Source organism: Zalophus californianus, chromosome 13 (assembly GCF_009762305.2).
Source record: "Zalophus californianus isolate mZalCal1 chromosome 13, mZalCal1.pri.v2, whole genome shotgun sequence".
Taxonomy (NCBI): Eukaryota; Metazoa; Chordata; class Mammalia; order Carnivora; family Otariidae; genus Zalophus; species Zalophus californianus.
In genome coordinates this window covers 72,804,291-72,819,515 of record NC_045607.1, presented here as the reverse complement: position 1 = coordinate 72,819,515, position 15,225 = coordinate 72,804,291, and the positions used below count along the sequence as shown (strand labels likewise).

The window sequence follows — 15,225 nt, the reverse complement described above, 5'->3', positions numbered from 1 at the left end:
GAAAACCATTTACCATGCTCATGGACACCAAAAGAAAGCTGGGGTGGCAATCCTGATATCAGACAAATTAGATTTTAAAACAAAGACTATAATAAGAGATAAGGAAGGACACTATATCCTACTTAAAGGGTCTATCCAACAAGAAGATCTAACAATTGTAAATATCTATGCCCTTAACATGGGAGCAGCCAATTATATAAGGCAATTAATAACAAAAGCAAAGAAACACATCGACAACAGTACAATAATGGTGGGGGACTTTAACACCCCCCCTCAATGAAATGGACAAATCATCTAAGCAAAAGATCAACAAGGAAATAAAGACTTTAAATGACACACTGGACCAAATGGACCTAACAGATCTATTCAGAATACTCCATCCCAAAGCAACAGAAGAGACATTCTTCTCTAGTGCCCATGGATCATTCTCCAGAATACATCACATCCTAGGTCACAAATCAGGTCTCAACCAGTACCAAAAGCCTGGGATCATTCCCTGCATATTTTCAGACCACAGTGCTTTGAAACTAGAACTCAACCACAAGAGGAAAGTCGGAAAGAACTCAAATACATGGAGGCTAAAGAGTATCCTACTAAAGAATGAATGGGTCAACCAGGAAATTAAAAAAGAATTAAAAAAATTCCTGGAAACCAATGAAAATGAAAACACAACTGTTCAAAATCCTTGGGATGCAGCAAAGGCAGTCCTAAGAGGAAAGTATATAGCAATACAAGCCTTTCTCAAGAAACAAGAAAGGTCTCAAATATACAACCTAACCCTACACCTAAAGGAGCTAGAGAAAAACAGCAAATAAAGCCTAAACCCAGGGCGCCTGGGTGGCTCAGTTGGTTAAGCGACTGCCTTCGGCTCAGGTCATGGTCCTGGAGTCCCAGGATCGAGTCCCACATCAGGCTCCTTGCTCAGCAGGGAGTCTGCTTCTCCCTCTGACCCTCTTCCCTCTCGTGCTCTCTATCTCTCATTCTCTCTCTCTCAAATAAATAAAATCTTAAAAAAAAAAAAGCCTAAACCCAGCAGGAGAAGAGAAATAATAAAGATCAGAGCAGAAATCAATGAAATAGAAACCAAAAGAACAGAACAGATCAACGAAACTAGGAGCTGTTTCTTTGAAAGAATTAACAAGATTGATAAACCCCTGGCCAGACTTCTCAAAAAGAAAAGAGAAATGACCCAAATAAACAAAATCATGAATGAAAGAGGGGAGACCACAACCAACACCGAAGACATACAAACAATTATAAACAACATATTATGAGCAACTCTATGCCAGCAAATTAGATAACCTGGAAGAAATGGATGCATTCCTAGAGATGTATCAACTACCAAAATTGAACCAGGAAGAAATACAAAACCTAAACAGACCTATAACCACTAAGGAAATTGCAGCAGTCATCAAAAATCTCCCAACACACAAAAGCCCAGGGCCAGATGGCTTCCAAGGGGAATTCTACCAAACATTTCAAGAAGAATTAATACCTACTCTCCTGAAACTGTTCCAAAAAAGAGAAATGGAAGGAAAACTTCCAAACTCATTTTATGAGGCCACCATTACCTTGATCCCAAAACCAGACAAAGACCCCATCAAAAAGGAGAATTATAGACCAATATCCTTGATGAACATGGATGCAAAAATTCTCACCAAAATACTAGCCAATAGGATCCAACAGTACATTAAAAGGATTATTCAGGGTACCTGGGTGGCTCAGTTGGTTAAGTGACTGCCTTCGGCTCAGGTCATGATCCCGGAGTCCTGGGATCGAGTCCCACATCAGGCTCCCAGCTCAGCAGGGAGCCTGCTTCTCCCTCTAACCTTCTCCCCTCTCATGCTGTCTCTCTCTCTCTCAAATAAATAAATAAAATCTTTAAAAATAAATAAATAAATAAAAGCGTTATTCCATGACCACGTGGGATTTATCCCTGGGCTGCAAGGTTGTTTCAACATCTGCAAATCAATCAACATGATACAGTACATTAATTAAAGAAAGAACAAGAATCATATGATCCTCTCCATAGATGCAGAAAAAGCATTTGACAAAGTACAGCATCCTTTCTTGATCAAAACTCTTCAGAGTATAGGGATAGAGGGTACATACCTCAATATCATAAAAGCCATCTCTGAAAAACCTACAGCAAATATCATTCTCAATGGGGAAAAGTTGAGAGCTTTCCCCCTAAGGTCAGGAACACGGCAGGGATGTCCACTATCACCACTGCTATTCAACATAGTAGTAGAAGTCCTAGCCACAGCAATCAGACAAAAAGAAAAATAAAAAAAAAAAAGAAAGAAAGAAATGCATCCAAATTGGCAAAGAAGTCAAACTCTCACTGTTTGCAGATGATATGATACTTTATGTGGAAAACCCAAAAGACTCCACCCCAAAACTGGTAGAACTCATACAGGAATTCAGTAAAGTGGTAGGATATAAAATCAATGCACATAAATCAGTGGCATTCCCATACACCAACAACAAGACAGATGAAAGAGAAATTAGGGAGTCGATCCCATTTACAGTTGCACCCAAAACCCTAAGATACGTAGGAATAAATCTAACCAAAGAGGCAAAGGATCTGTACTCAGAAAACTATGAAATACTCATGAAAGAAACTGAAGAAGACACAAAGAAATGGAAAAACGTTCCATGCTCATGGATTGGAAGAACAAATACTGTGAAGATGTCAATGTTACCTAGAGCAAGCTACACATCCAATGCAATCCCCATCAAAATACCATCCACTTTTTTCAAAGAAATGGAACAAATAATCCTAAAATTTGTATGGAACCAGAAGAGACCCCAAATAGCCAGAGGAATGTTGAAAAAGAAAAGCAAAGCTGGCGGCATAACAATTCGGGACTTCCAGCTCTATTACAAAGCTGTCATCATCAAGACCGTATGGTACTGGCACAAAAACAGACACATAGATCAATGGAACAGAATAGAGAGCCCAGAAATGGACCCTCAACTCTATGGTCAACTGATCTTCGACAAAGCAGGAAAGAATGTCCAATGGAAAAAAGACAGTCTCTTCAACAAATGGTGTTGGGAAAATTGGACAGCCACATGCAGAAGAATGAAACTGGACCATTTCCTTACACCACACCAAAAACAGACTCCAAATGGTTGAAAGACCTAAACGTGAGACAGGAGTCCATCAAAATCCTAAAGGAGAACACAGGCAGCAACCTCTTCGACCTCAGCCACAGCAACTTCTTCCTAGAAACATCGCCAAAGGCACGGGAAGCCAGGGCAAAAATGAACTCTTGGGATTTCATCAAGATAAAAAGCTTTTGCACAGCAAAAGACACAGTCCACAAAACCAAAAGATAAATATTTGCAAATGACATATCAGATAAAGGGCTAGTATCCAAAATCTATAAAGAACTTATCAAACTCAACACCCAAAGAACAAATAATCTCATCAAGAAATGGGCAGAAGACATGAACAGACATTTTTCCAAAGAAGACACCCAAATGGCCAACAGACACATGAAAAAGTGCTCAACATCGCTCGTCATCAGGGAAATCCAAATCAAAACCTCAGTGAGATACCACCTCTCACCAGTCAGAATGGCTAAAATTAACAAGTCAGGAAACAAGGGATGTTGGCGGGGATGTGGAGAAAGGGGAACCCTCCTACACTGTTAGTGGGAATGCAAGCTCGTGCAGCCACTCTGGAAAACAGTATGGAGGTTCCTCAAACAGTTGAAAATAGAGCTACCATACAATCCAGCAATTGCACTACTGGGTATTTACCACAAAGACAGAAATGTAGGGACCCGAAGGGGTACGTGCACCCCAATGTTTATAGCAGCAATGTCCACAATAGCCAAACTATGGAAAGAGCCAAGATGTCCATCGACAGATGAATGGATAAAGAAGATGTGGTATATATACACAGTGGAATATTATACAGCCATCAAAAGGAATGAGATCTTGCCATTTGCAATGACGTGGATGGAACTGGAGAGTGTTATGCTGAGTGAAATAAGTCAATCAGAGAAAGACATGTATCATATGACCTCACTGATATGAGGAATTCTTAAGCTCAGGAAACAAACTGAGGGTTGCTGGAGTGGTGGGGGGGTGGGAGGGATGGGGTGGCTGGGTGATAGACATTGGGGAGGGTATGTGCTATGGCAAGGGCTGTGAATTGTGCAAGACTGTTGAATCACAGATCTGTACCTCTGACACAAATAATGCAATATATGTTACGAAAAAAAAAAAAGAAGAAGAAGATAGGAGGAGGGGAAGAATGAAGGGGGGAAATCGGAGGGGGAGACCAACCATGAGAGGATGGACTCTTAAAAATGAACTGAGGGTTCTAGAGGGGAGGGGGTGGGGGGATGGGTTAGCCTGGTGATGGGTATTAAGGAGGGCACGTTCTGCATGGAGCACTGGGTGTTATGCACAAACAATGAATCATGAACACTACATCCAAAATTAATGATGTAATGTATGGTGATTAGCATAACAATAAAAATTTAAAAAAAAATACCCACTGAGTGCCCGGGGGAATCCCAGGCTGGATGCAGAGGGGCAGATCCAAAAAACTAAACAACATAGCAGTTCAAGGTTATTCAATCAGAAGAGATCTACAAGGTAAGAAAACATTTACAACACTGTACCACCCCCTAATCCTGCTCTTCCCTGGGCCTAGATGTCACTGTACGTTCTTAACATCTCTCTACCAGTTCTTAGTATAGAAAAAGTCTCGTTTTGTCATGAATCAAATTACCATGAAATAGATATTATAATGCATGTAAAGTAGAGCTGTGGCAATCTGCTTTCCAAAAAGCAGGTGATGGAGTAAGGATTCCATTTTTCCTCATGCTGCTGGTTTATTTGAAGAAAGGCTCTAATTCAAATTACACCAAGGTGACCAGGTAGTTGAATGGACCACTCAGAATAATGTAATATGCAACATGCAGCAGACACATAAATGAAAGCTGAAAGCAACCACACAAAGGCAGAGAGTATCAGAAAAATAAACTGAAGGCCTATGACACATACCCCTATTTGGAAAAATCAAAATTGTAAAAGGCCCTACAGAAGAGCAGAGTACATGCTGGGAAGTAAGACAGACCGCCCCCCCCCCCATATTTGGATTTTGCTTTGTATGGAAATTAAGGACTTTAGAAATTCTTCAAAATCTCATTTCTAATTACTAACATATGGAAAGCAAGTGATTTTAAGTGACCCTGGAAGAATAACCAATGGGGTTTTTCAAATTCTGAATGCTCTTTTGTCCCTTTAATCTATCTTTCATGCTTTCCCACAAAGCCACTCTTAGTTTTGTAATCTTGGACTTCTCCGTGTCGAGCACGCCCCAAACTTTATTGGGAGTTGGGGAGGGGTGGGCAGGGAGGTTCCAATCTCCAACGCTGGGATCCAACAGACGCCACAACTATCCTTCATACAACTCTAGTTTCCACCAAAATAAGGAAAAGGTAGCACTGAGCCAGGTAGAGAGATGACATGTTTCAAATTTCAGAGATCTCAAGAGTTCGTGACAGCTTACTACTGCCCACAGCACAGTCCTGTTGAAAACCTCCAGCAGCTACCCTCTGACCAAAGGCAGAGCAGAGCAGTTTTCTGAAGAGGGGTCAAGCAAGGAGGGCCAACCACCCCCGCTTCTTGCCTCCCTCCTGGCCCCCGTCTACAACAGCTTCTCTCCAGAAATAACTAAATGCATGAGATCACCCATAGTGAGAAGACAGAGGCATGACACCTACAAGGTGCCTATTTATAGAAAGTGCTAACACTCCTCAGGAAAAGACACTAGAAATCTCCTTGGAAACGTCCAAGCCTGTGTTCCCTTTGGAATTCTAGTCTGCTAATAGCCATGACTAAGTAACTGCCTTTAAAACAAAACTGAGGAGTCAGAGGTACTTACGGTTTCCCCCCAGGGATTCCTGCCAGGTTTGGAGGGATGGTAGGTACTCGCATGTGAGGGGGAGGATCAAACCCAACCTGGAAACAAAAATGACATTGAAGACTCAATTTATGCAGAGTAGGCACTTTGTGAACATCTATAAAGACTTTTCACTAGAAATTGCTACATCTCCAACGCAACATAAATAGAAACAGTAACATGTGCAAACATTAAAAAAAAAAAATTACAATGCAAGAAGTAATATAACCACCTGTAAATGGACATGCCACACTTCTTTCTGGGGAGGTTGGCTGGAGTGTGGTCTATTTGTACATTGAGAACCAGCTTCCCATAGTAAATGGACTTTCTGTGGACTTAGGACGTCCTGCCTTGCCCAAACCAGTACAGGCATGTTGTCTGAGTCAGGATTTCTCGACTTTGGCACTATCAATGTTTTGAGCCAGACAGTTGTTTGGTGCTGTCTTGGGATATTTAGCACCATCCCTGGCTTCTACACTCTATGTACCAATAGCATTCCCCACTTCTGATAATCAAAAGTGTCTCCACATATTACCAGATGTCCCTAGGGGGGCAAAATCACCCCCAGTTTCATACCACTGGCCTAAGTTACTGCTTAAACATTCATGCCCTAACAAAGGTTATCTAGTCCTTTAGCTGCCCACTTTGCTTTAAACTGTCTTGCCCTCCAATGCACAGCCTTTCTTACTAGTGCAACATGAGGGGAAAAAAACCCACAAACTTCACTATCAGACCAAACTACTGGAGGTCATGCCATCTGAAGAGGGGAGAGGAGAAAACTGAACATGACGTATTCTAGATAGCCAAGAAAAATATATACGGACTTCTATTTGCTACAGGTTATGATCTGGTTCCTTTCCCGGATTGCAACTGAGGATTACAGTCGATTTAGCCCTTTGCATACAGTTTTGTATCTTTCCAGTCAAAAATTAGACTATTTACATAGTCATAAAAGGCTGGGCAAGAAGATGGGCAAGCTGCCCCAGGGTTCAGTCACCTCTGTTTTCTCGTTGTTGCCCTCAGATCACTGCTTACACCTGAGTCACACTGTTGGGTTTAAAGGATAATATAGGCATGGAAAGAAAACATTACAGCTTCTCAAATAGTTTTTCCTAAGAATTAAAGAGGGGAAAATAAAAACCCTCAAGAAAATGAATGAAAAGGCTTCTGTGAGCTACTTGAGTCATTCCACTGCCTTCCAAAAAGAAAAAAAAAAAAAATCTACTTGGGGGGAGAAAACCAGATGTCCCCTGAACCGCCAAAGTAGCTCCTAAACACTGCCTTGTTTCATCCACAAAAACAGTAAACCCAGAAGCGCTGCGCCCTAACTTAATGCAGCGGCATGCTGATGGCAGTGGGCGGGCTCGGGGACACTGGGGCTCTGTTCGCAGGCATGGGCGGGGGTCCCGGCCCTGGCCCGCCCGTAGCACCTACCATCGGGGAGCGCCCGTAGGCCACCACGGCAGCGGCGGCGGCGGCCGCGCTCATCTGCGGGGACATGTTGTGCAGGCTGGCGTAGGCGGCACCGGGGCTGGTCAGCTCGCCATTCATGCCGGCGTGGGGCACCATCCCAAACGGGGCGGGGTACGGGCCGGGCACCGCCAGCGGCGTCCTCAGGCCGGCCGCTGAAAGGAAGCACAAGCCATGTGATGTGACTCAGCCTGACCGTCAGTTCCAGAGTCACTTCTAGCACCATTCATGAGGGGCGAGGACAAGGAGGAAGGCTTGGGTGAGGTGTGTGTGTGTGGGGGGGGGGGGGGGTTGGTTTCATCACCACCAACTCAGCCGAATTCATCTCCAGGGAAGAACAGACCCCAGGAGAAGAACTGCCCACGTACTTCATCCTTGGCTTGGCAGCACTGGGAAGCCGGGCAATTAAAATTAAACAGCAGTACTGTACCCAAATCACAGAAGGCAAACCAAGGCACAGGGCACTCACTACCTATTTACCTGACTTCATCTCAAAAGAAGGTTTTGATAAAATCCAAGATTTCTCCTTTCCATTCCCTGCTACCAATTCCAGATGAAAACCTCACCCTGGGTTTATTACCTAAACCAAAGCCCGGGTTTTGGAGGAATATTCTGGGGCTTATTTTCCTCTGGGCCCCAGGTGTTAAGGAAGAGAAAGTTAGAAGTTACCAAGTGATTCACAGGCTGGAGTCTCAGTGAAACCCTCCCAGTTTCTACTGACAGAGAAACCACAGATTCCTGAGGGATGGACCAGGAGAAAACCGGCCAACTCAAGTAAGCAAGAAGCACACTTGGGCTGGCCGTTTCGGTCAGTATTAGGGAACTCAGACATGCAGTGACAGTTTGGTAAGGGGCTTACGTGCGGAATAATTATCGGAAACTTTACTGAAGTCCCTAGGATTTGGATTATTGGAGGGGGGTAGAGAAAGCCAAATGTAAACAGTCGGAGACGAACAGGGTGCAGCTGCTGAACCTAAGGACAAACATCTGTTTCTTATCATGGCTTTTCAGGGATAGGAAAGAGGCAGGCAGTTGAGTGTGTTTCATATTCACGGGGAAATGGCGTCAGGAGTGCACAGACGACGAGTCAAGCCCAGAAAGGGAAAAACAAAACAAAGCACAAGAGGCGAGGCTCTACCCGCTTGGTTAACGAGGGGGTCCATGGCTGGAGGCTTGCCGAGGCCTGGACGGAGTCCTGGAGCGGCACTGGTGCCCGGCGTTGGCATGTCGCTCCGAGGCGTCGGTGTGCTGGATTTCAGAACAGGCGTGCTGGCTTTTTCATGCTGGTATCATTAAACAAATTAAATGAGTATTATTTTTAATCCAAGCCATATTACACAATTTATCACAACAGCAGCTGGGACACTGGGCACCTTCTAGCTACTCCCTCAGCCAATTTTCATAAATCCACACAATGTTGACAGCATTAACTTGTGAGCGAGAAATGTTGACCTTTCCTCTTCCTGCCAGAATTAAAACTCTAGCTAGAGACACAGAACATGATCACACTTCTTCCTCCGCAGATTTTATTTTAAAAAGTATTTTTCCATCAGGCGTGTGGACTTTGGATCCAGGCCAAGTCAAAATGATGACCACCCAGCGAAAAATTCCCAGTCACTCAGAAACAAATGGCTGGGTCACCAAGAATGTCAGGGGGAGGATCCCTTTTCTAATCTTGCCTTTTAGTGGCAGTGGGATTGAGACTAATGGTGAGGGGCAGCAGGGCCGTGGATCTGTTGAGAAACAAACCAGCATCTCAAAGGCTAAAGCCCTAGAAGGATTCCTATCCATTTGAGAGATGTGTGTGGAGTTAAGCACTGCCACCACTAACGGGTGTGGACTCACTAGCACAGAGGCCTTCAGGAGTGTGACAGTAACAGGGTCCCAGGGCATCATCCTCTGCATCTCAACCCTTCATTCCTTTAAATCCCAGTCTGAGGAGTGCCGTGGAGCAGCAAACAGCATGCATGGGGCTAGGGAGAGACCGCAGCTCCCTCAGGCCTTGGATCTGATGGGCAATGTAAACTTGGCAAGCTCCTCAGGCTTTCCCCCCCATTGGTGAAATGGGATAATGCCTAGGAAGGCTGTATATGAATCAAATGCAGGACTGTTATGGCTTGGTTTTTGTGAGTTAAGAGATGACATGCTATTCACTATTTGTTGAATGGCTGAAAGCAGGCTCGGAGGCTCCACCCTCCCTGCACCTGCTCCAGGCTTCTCTGGAGGCTGCTTGAGTACATCCCCATTCTGACTCCAAACCCAATCCCAACATGCCCCAACACAGTGGGTCAGTCTAAAATAAGGTAAACTCAGGACTTCAAATTCCTATGAGGTTGCACACCCCCCAAATAAGAAAGCAATAGACATGGAAGCTTGCCGTCTCTCTCGAATCACGGCCCAAGACACACTACCGAGAGGGAGAAAGGAAACATCATATGGGACAAAAAGCAGGAGGAGTTGTCTCACTTTAAACTTAAAAATATACCTCTCACTCTGTAAAAGCCCACATTTTCAAATACCATCGGGTTCTCTGAACCGCAAAGAAAAATACACAGCCGCATAGGCAAAGTGACGGCTCAGGAGACCTACCAAGCTCATTTCTTTGGATTTCAAAGAAGTGGAGCTTCCCGAAGAGGCCGTGGATGCTGGGCTGCTGGAGGCATCTTTCTTCAGCAGGCGGTTTTTGTCGATCCCATTTTCCCTGGGTGAATGGGCGGGGCTTGCTCGTGGAGAAGAAGGGTCCTCGACAAGTATAAGCAAAGCTTGTGTGATTTCACTCATAACGGATGGACCTTGCCCTTTACGGACTCTATTTCCACACTAATTCTCTAAATTAAAGGAGGACACTCTAAGTCCTTCAGATCTGGAGGACTTGGGAGTGTGCCCCCTGACTAGCAATGTTGTTATAATTAACAGGATGGTGTTTGCAAACACACCGTGAAGACAGCACAGAGGAAAGCACATCCAGGAACAATCCTAAGTGTCCTCATGCTCAAATACTTTGCGTAGAGGGCACAGGAAGGAAAGGAGCACCAGGTACCCAACTTAGGAATCCAAAATGACTGGGAAAACAGATTTTTTTGTTTAAAGGAAACAAACGTTCTTGTCAGACCACTATTGCTCCATCTGTGAACAACCACTAAGTTTTTAATGTGCAAAGTTGTGAGAAACCAAAATACCATGGCTCTACTTTCTGTTTCTCATAAGTCACTCTGAAAATAAAGTTTGAGAAAATGTGTGGTTACCTCATTAGACACATCCACAACTAAGTTGTCATCGCTTTTGTCACCATCACTATCCTGGAAAAAAAGATGTTCATACCATTTATTAAAGGGTTGGAGGCCCAGTTCAATTCCTATAGTTCTGGGTAGCAGACACACTGAAAAACAGCCCAGGACATGCCTACAGGTCCCCTTCCAGATTGCCAGGCCTAATCATTAATATTGCCTTCCCCCCCTTATCTGACACGGGGCTACCCAAAGGCACAGGCAGGAACTGTTGCAGTAGAATACCTGCTATAGATCATTCAGGTGAGAGCATGTTGCAAACATTGGATGCACAGTAAGAGCTCAATGTATGTTTGCAACAGGTGCATCTCTCCTATAATCTGAAATCCACCCATGGCCTTCTATCAGGGCTCTTTCCCCACTGGATGTCAAATTAAGAACATGACTTCATATCATTGCTTTGTGTGTATCATCTTGAAGATAGCCAACAAATCTAGTGTTCACAATTTGTAATTATAAAGAGAAACTTCAACCATGTTCCCATGGGGTTACTAATTACTGAAGGAAAAAAAGGAACACTAAAAACCAAAAACAACAAAGCTATCAACTTGACTGGGATAACGTACCAAGATCTAACCTTATGTTAAGAATAAAAATCTTTTACAATCAACACAGAATATTTTAGGAGCGTTGGAAGAACATGGGATGGCAAAATCTGGAAGGCACTGCATCCTGCAGTAGGGCTTGTATTCCCCCTTCATAAAGCTGTACAAGTTGCTAACCCAGGATACTGCAAGGTTGTCCTAAGTTTGAAAAAGCTTTAGAAAAGCTATTCAACTATGTGCTCACTCCTACATCAAGTTTAGGGCAAACTGAAAAAGTCTACTTTCTTAGCCAAAAGGCCTCCTGTCCTTTAGTACAGAGTGATACAATAAGCCTATGAAAGAAGTAGGATCTCACCTAATTCTCAAAAAGGAGTAGGTCACTAATTTATGATCTACACAATCCTTTTACTGAATCACTGTCAATTACAAATACACAAAGGTTTGACAATTTGTACTAATAAGTACAAATGCAAATATTAGCCACGTTGGCTTTCTGTGGGGCCTCCAAGTCCAGCTAGAAAGTTACCCTCAACTTTAAATTCATATCTTTTACATGTTTTTTCTAACTGTACCTAGAGTTTTACACGTGGAAGACCCAATTTACTTTCTTCAATAGTCTGTTATAGATTTAATTTAATCACTGTTAAGGCACCATGCAATTCAGTACAACTATATAAAATTATAACCAATGAGGAAGCCTGGGTAACTCAAAATAACAGCCTACTAAAAAAATATTTTCATGTAATAAAAGAATAAAATAAAACAAAAGAAGATTTGCTTTTTCTGTTAGTAAAGACAACAGAAAAGCACAAATGTTTTCAGGTGTTAAGAACACAAAGACAGAGGTGCCTGGGTGGCTCAGTCAGTTAAGGGTCTGTCTTCAGCTTAGGTCATGATCTCAGGGTCCTGGGATTGAGTCCTGCATTGGGCTCCCTGCTCAGTGGGGAATCTGCTTCTTCCTCTCGCTGTTCCCCCTGCTTGTGCTCTCTCCAATCTCTCTTTCTCTCAAATAAATAAATAAAATCTTTAAAGAGAAAAAAAAAAAAAAACACAAAGACAGGGGGTGCCCGGCTGGCTCAGTCAAAAGAGCATGCAATTCTTGAACTCGGGGGTGTGAGCTCGACCCCCACAATGGGGGTAGAGATTAAATAAAATAAATATTTAAAAAAAAATGGGATGCCTGGGTGGCTCAGTTGGTTGTGTCTGCCTTTGGCTAAGGTCATGATCCCAGGGTCCGGGGATCCAGTCCCGCATCGGGCTCCTTGCTTAGCAGGGAAGCCTGCTTTTCCCTCTGCCGCTCCCCCTGCTTGTGCTCTCTCTGACAAATAAATAAATAAATAAAATCTTAAAAAAAAAGAACCCAAAGATGGTGGTGGTGAAGAACAATATAAGCCAAAGGTTTTCTTAGAAAAAAGTTTATTAAAAAGGTTCACATAGTATACAAACTAGCAAGAAGAAGCAAACAGCTCATTTATTACGATGGGACTATGAAGTGAGTTTTTGAGTAGTCTGTAATTTCAAACTTAGGTTTGTTTTGGACCCTTCTGCAAATGTGAATCTTCACACTACAATGTAGTCTGGTCATCGGAGAGCTAAGGTCTGATGACTTTGCCCCAGATTCTCCAACATCAACTCAATACATCACCCTCAACTACCTATACATCTGGACATACTTAATATGAGGTTATAAAACAGTAATGCAGAGCTATGGATTCTAGATCACTCACCACTAAATATCTACATGAGCCTCATGCACAACAACTCAAAACTGTATTATCGGCAACTTCCGAATTTCTGCATGTCATAGACGTTTTGAATAGCTTATTAACAGTTGATGCCATATATAAAAGTACCTGCAGGGGAAACCGGCTGTGGACAAAGGTGAGGGGCAAACATTATGTCCTACAAAGCCTCGGACTGGAATGGGGAGAACCTACAACTCCCAAGTTCTTAGAACATTATCACAGTGCAGAGTGTGGACCAATACAAGGACCTCTAGCAAAATACCCTCTCCAAGGGGCGCCTGGGTGGCTTAGTCAGTAAGGAATCTGCCTTCAGCTCAGGTCATGATCCCGGGGTTGCGGGATCAAGGCCCACGTCAGGCTGCCCGCTCGCTCTGCTTGTGCTCTCTCTGCTAACTCTCTCTCTCTCTCTCAAATAAATAAACAAACAAAATCTTTAAAAAAAAATACCTTCTCTGAGGCCCTCAGCTTGGGGATCCTGGCATAGTGATCAAGAGCATGGATTCTGGAGTTAGACTGCCTCCAGGCTCCACCACTAACTCTGAACTTGGGACAAATCACTTAAAAGTTCTGTGCTTCAGTTTCTTTATCTACAACGGAGGCAATGGTACTAAATTCACAGAGCGGTTTTAAGAGTCAAATGCAACAATCCATGTAAAAGCACGCGGTACGTGGCACGAACAAGCTGTCGCTCAGGAAATACTAGCCACTGTTAGCTATTGGCTTGAACCAGCCAGCAGGAGGCAGAGAGGCCTCATGTGTAACCCCCATCTTGCCCACACGCCGGCTGCTTTTGCCATAAGCAACGGGAAGTGGGCTAATCCCATGTTCTACTCTCATCCTGTTCCCGAGAATGTGTACGTCTTAAAATAGACACACCTGGGGATACACAAGAAAACTCCAAGTCATTCATCAGCTGCAATGCTGATGACCCTCAGACGCCAGCCAGTTGCCATTTAGCTTGGTTTTGCTCTCCTCATGAAATGTGGTTCCAGCTAGATGTGAGTCAAGAGCCCTCCCTTCACAGTCAGGCGTTCTCAATCTGCAGGGTCTGATCTAGATGCCTCCAGGGTTTTTTCCATTTTTACCATGGACTTACCTAGCCAAACCGCTTGCTGTTCAAGAGGATGAACTCTGCCTCAAGACCGAACATGAGCCTGAATAAGTCAACAAAATAGCATCCAAAAACGTACTCTGTGACAGCAATGTTTTTACCCTGGTTATCTTAGCAGGACAGGCTATCAAATTTGCAGGACCCAGGACAGATGACAATGCAGGCCCTGGTTCAAAAACTGAGAATTTGAAGATGGTGAGGACAGAGCGTCAAACCGAGGGCAAGGTCCCTTTAAGAGCAAGGCCCCATGCAAATGCACAGGCTGCAGGTTCGGCCCCTGCACGCTGCTATCCCCTCTTATGAGGAACTTAGGCAGGAGGCCTAAAATGTAAGCTGACCAAGCAGAGTTTACAGCTCTAGAGGGAAATAGTACCCTTCTAAGAATCTATCCTCTTGATAGTATTATTTTAAAAGATGTGGAATTATCACTATGATCTTAGAGTATGCTTATATGCTCACTTAGAAGGTGAGCAAGTAAGCAAACAAATACTGTTGCAAGTCCTTTATTTACTTACATAGTGGCTGGAGTCCTTATCGTCCACCTTTCTTTTTTTGATGTCATTGGAAAATTCAGGCCCGTTTCTGCGTTTATCTGTGCCCCTTAGACTGTCTGGGATCAAGAGGGAATTACTCTGCAAGACACACACAAGAAAAAGAAAAAAAAATTAATCAAAAATTCCTTCCCAGGTCTCTTTGTACACATGAAAACCCAATCTGGAAGTGATAGCTATTTTAAGAAAGGTGATACCTACACCACTTTCACGCCATGTAATTCATCTCGTCTGAAGACTTTGATGGCAAACATTTAGAGAGGTGTAAGCACTTAAAAGGGAGACCCTGACTATGCAATGAAGCCATCCAGAGCCTGGTGGATCCTTCAGGCCCTACTCACTCAAAATGCTCTTCCGTTCTCTTTTTACTGTTAGAGAGATGGGAGCTTGCTGTTTACAGGTGGATGTGTTTTTATTCTTTCCCACTGCAATCTCCTGGTCAGGAATATAAACGGCCTAGGAGTGGAACCCTGAGATTATTCTATCAGGTGTATTCTGTGACTGTGACAGTGTATGCCCCTCGAAAAAGACACACAGAGAGCAGGTGGGATTAACAGCATGGCTTCCTAAAAGGCAAATCACATTTT

General features: G+C 43.6%; 1 protein-coding gene across 6 annotated transcripts in view; it reads right to left on the bottom strand.

The window, feature by feature from the left end:
• The window catches only part of TLE1 (TLE family member 1, transcriptional corepressor), a 93,673-nt gene that overhangs the window by 23,504 nt on the left and 54,944 nt on the right, over positions 1 to 15,225 (bottom strand). For all 6 annotated transcript variants that reach the window (XM_027615297.1, XM_027615298.1, XM_027615299.1 and 3 more), the window contains 6 exons: positions 14,603 to 14,719; positions 10,645 to 10,698; positions 9,989 to 10,141; positions 8,538 to 8,682; positions 7,364 to 7,554; positions 5,912 to 5,988 (listed from right to left, as the gene is read on the bottom strand). In XM_027615297.1, coding sequence (XP_027471098.1) covers positions 5,912 to 5,988; positions 7,364 to 7,554; positions 8,538 to 8,682; positions 9,989 to 10,141; positions 10,645 to 10,698; positions 14,603 to 14,719 — 737 coding nt within the window. The remainder of the gene's footprint in view (positions 1 to 5,911; positions 5,989 to 7,363; positions 7,555 to 8,537; positions 8,683 to 9,988; positions 10,142 to 10,644; positions 10,699 to 14,602; positions 14,720 to 15,225) is intronic.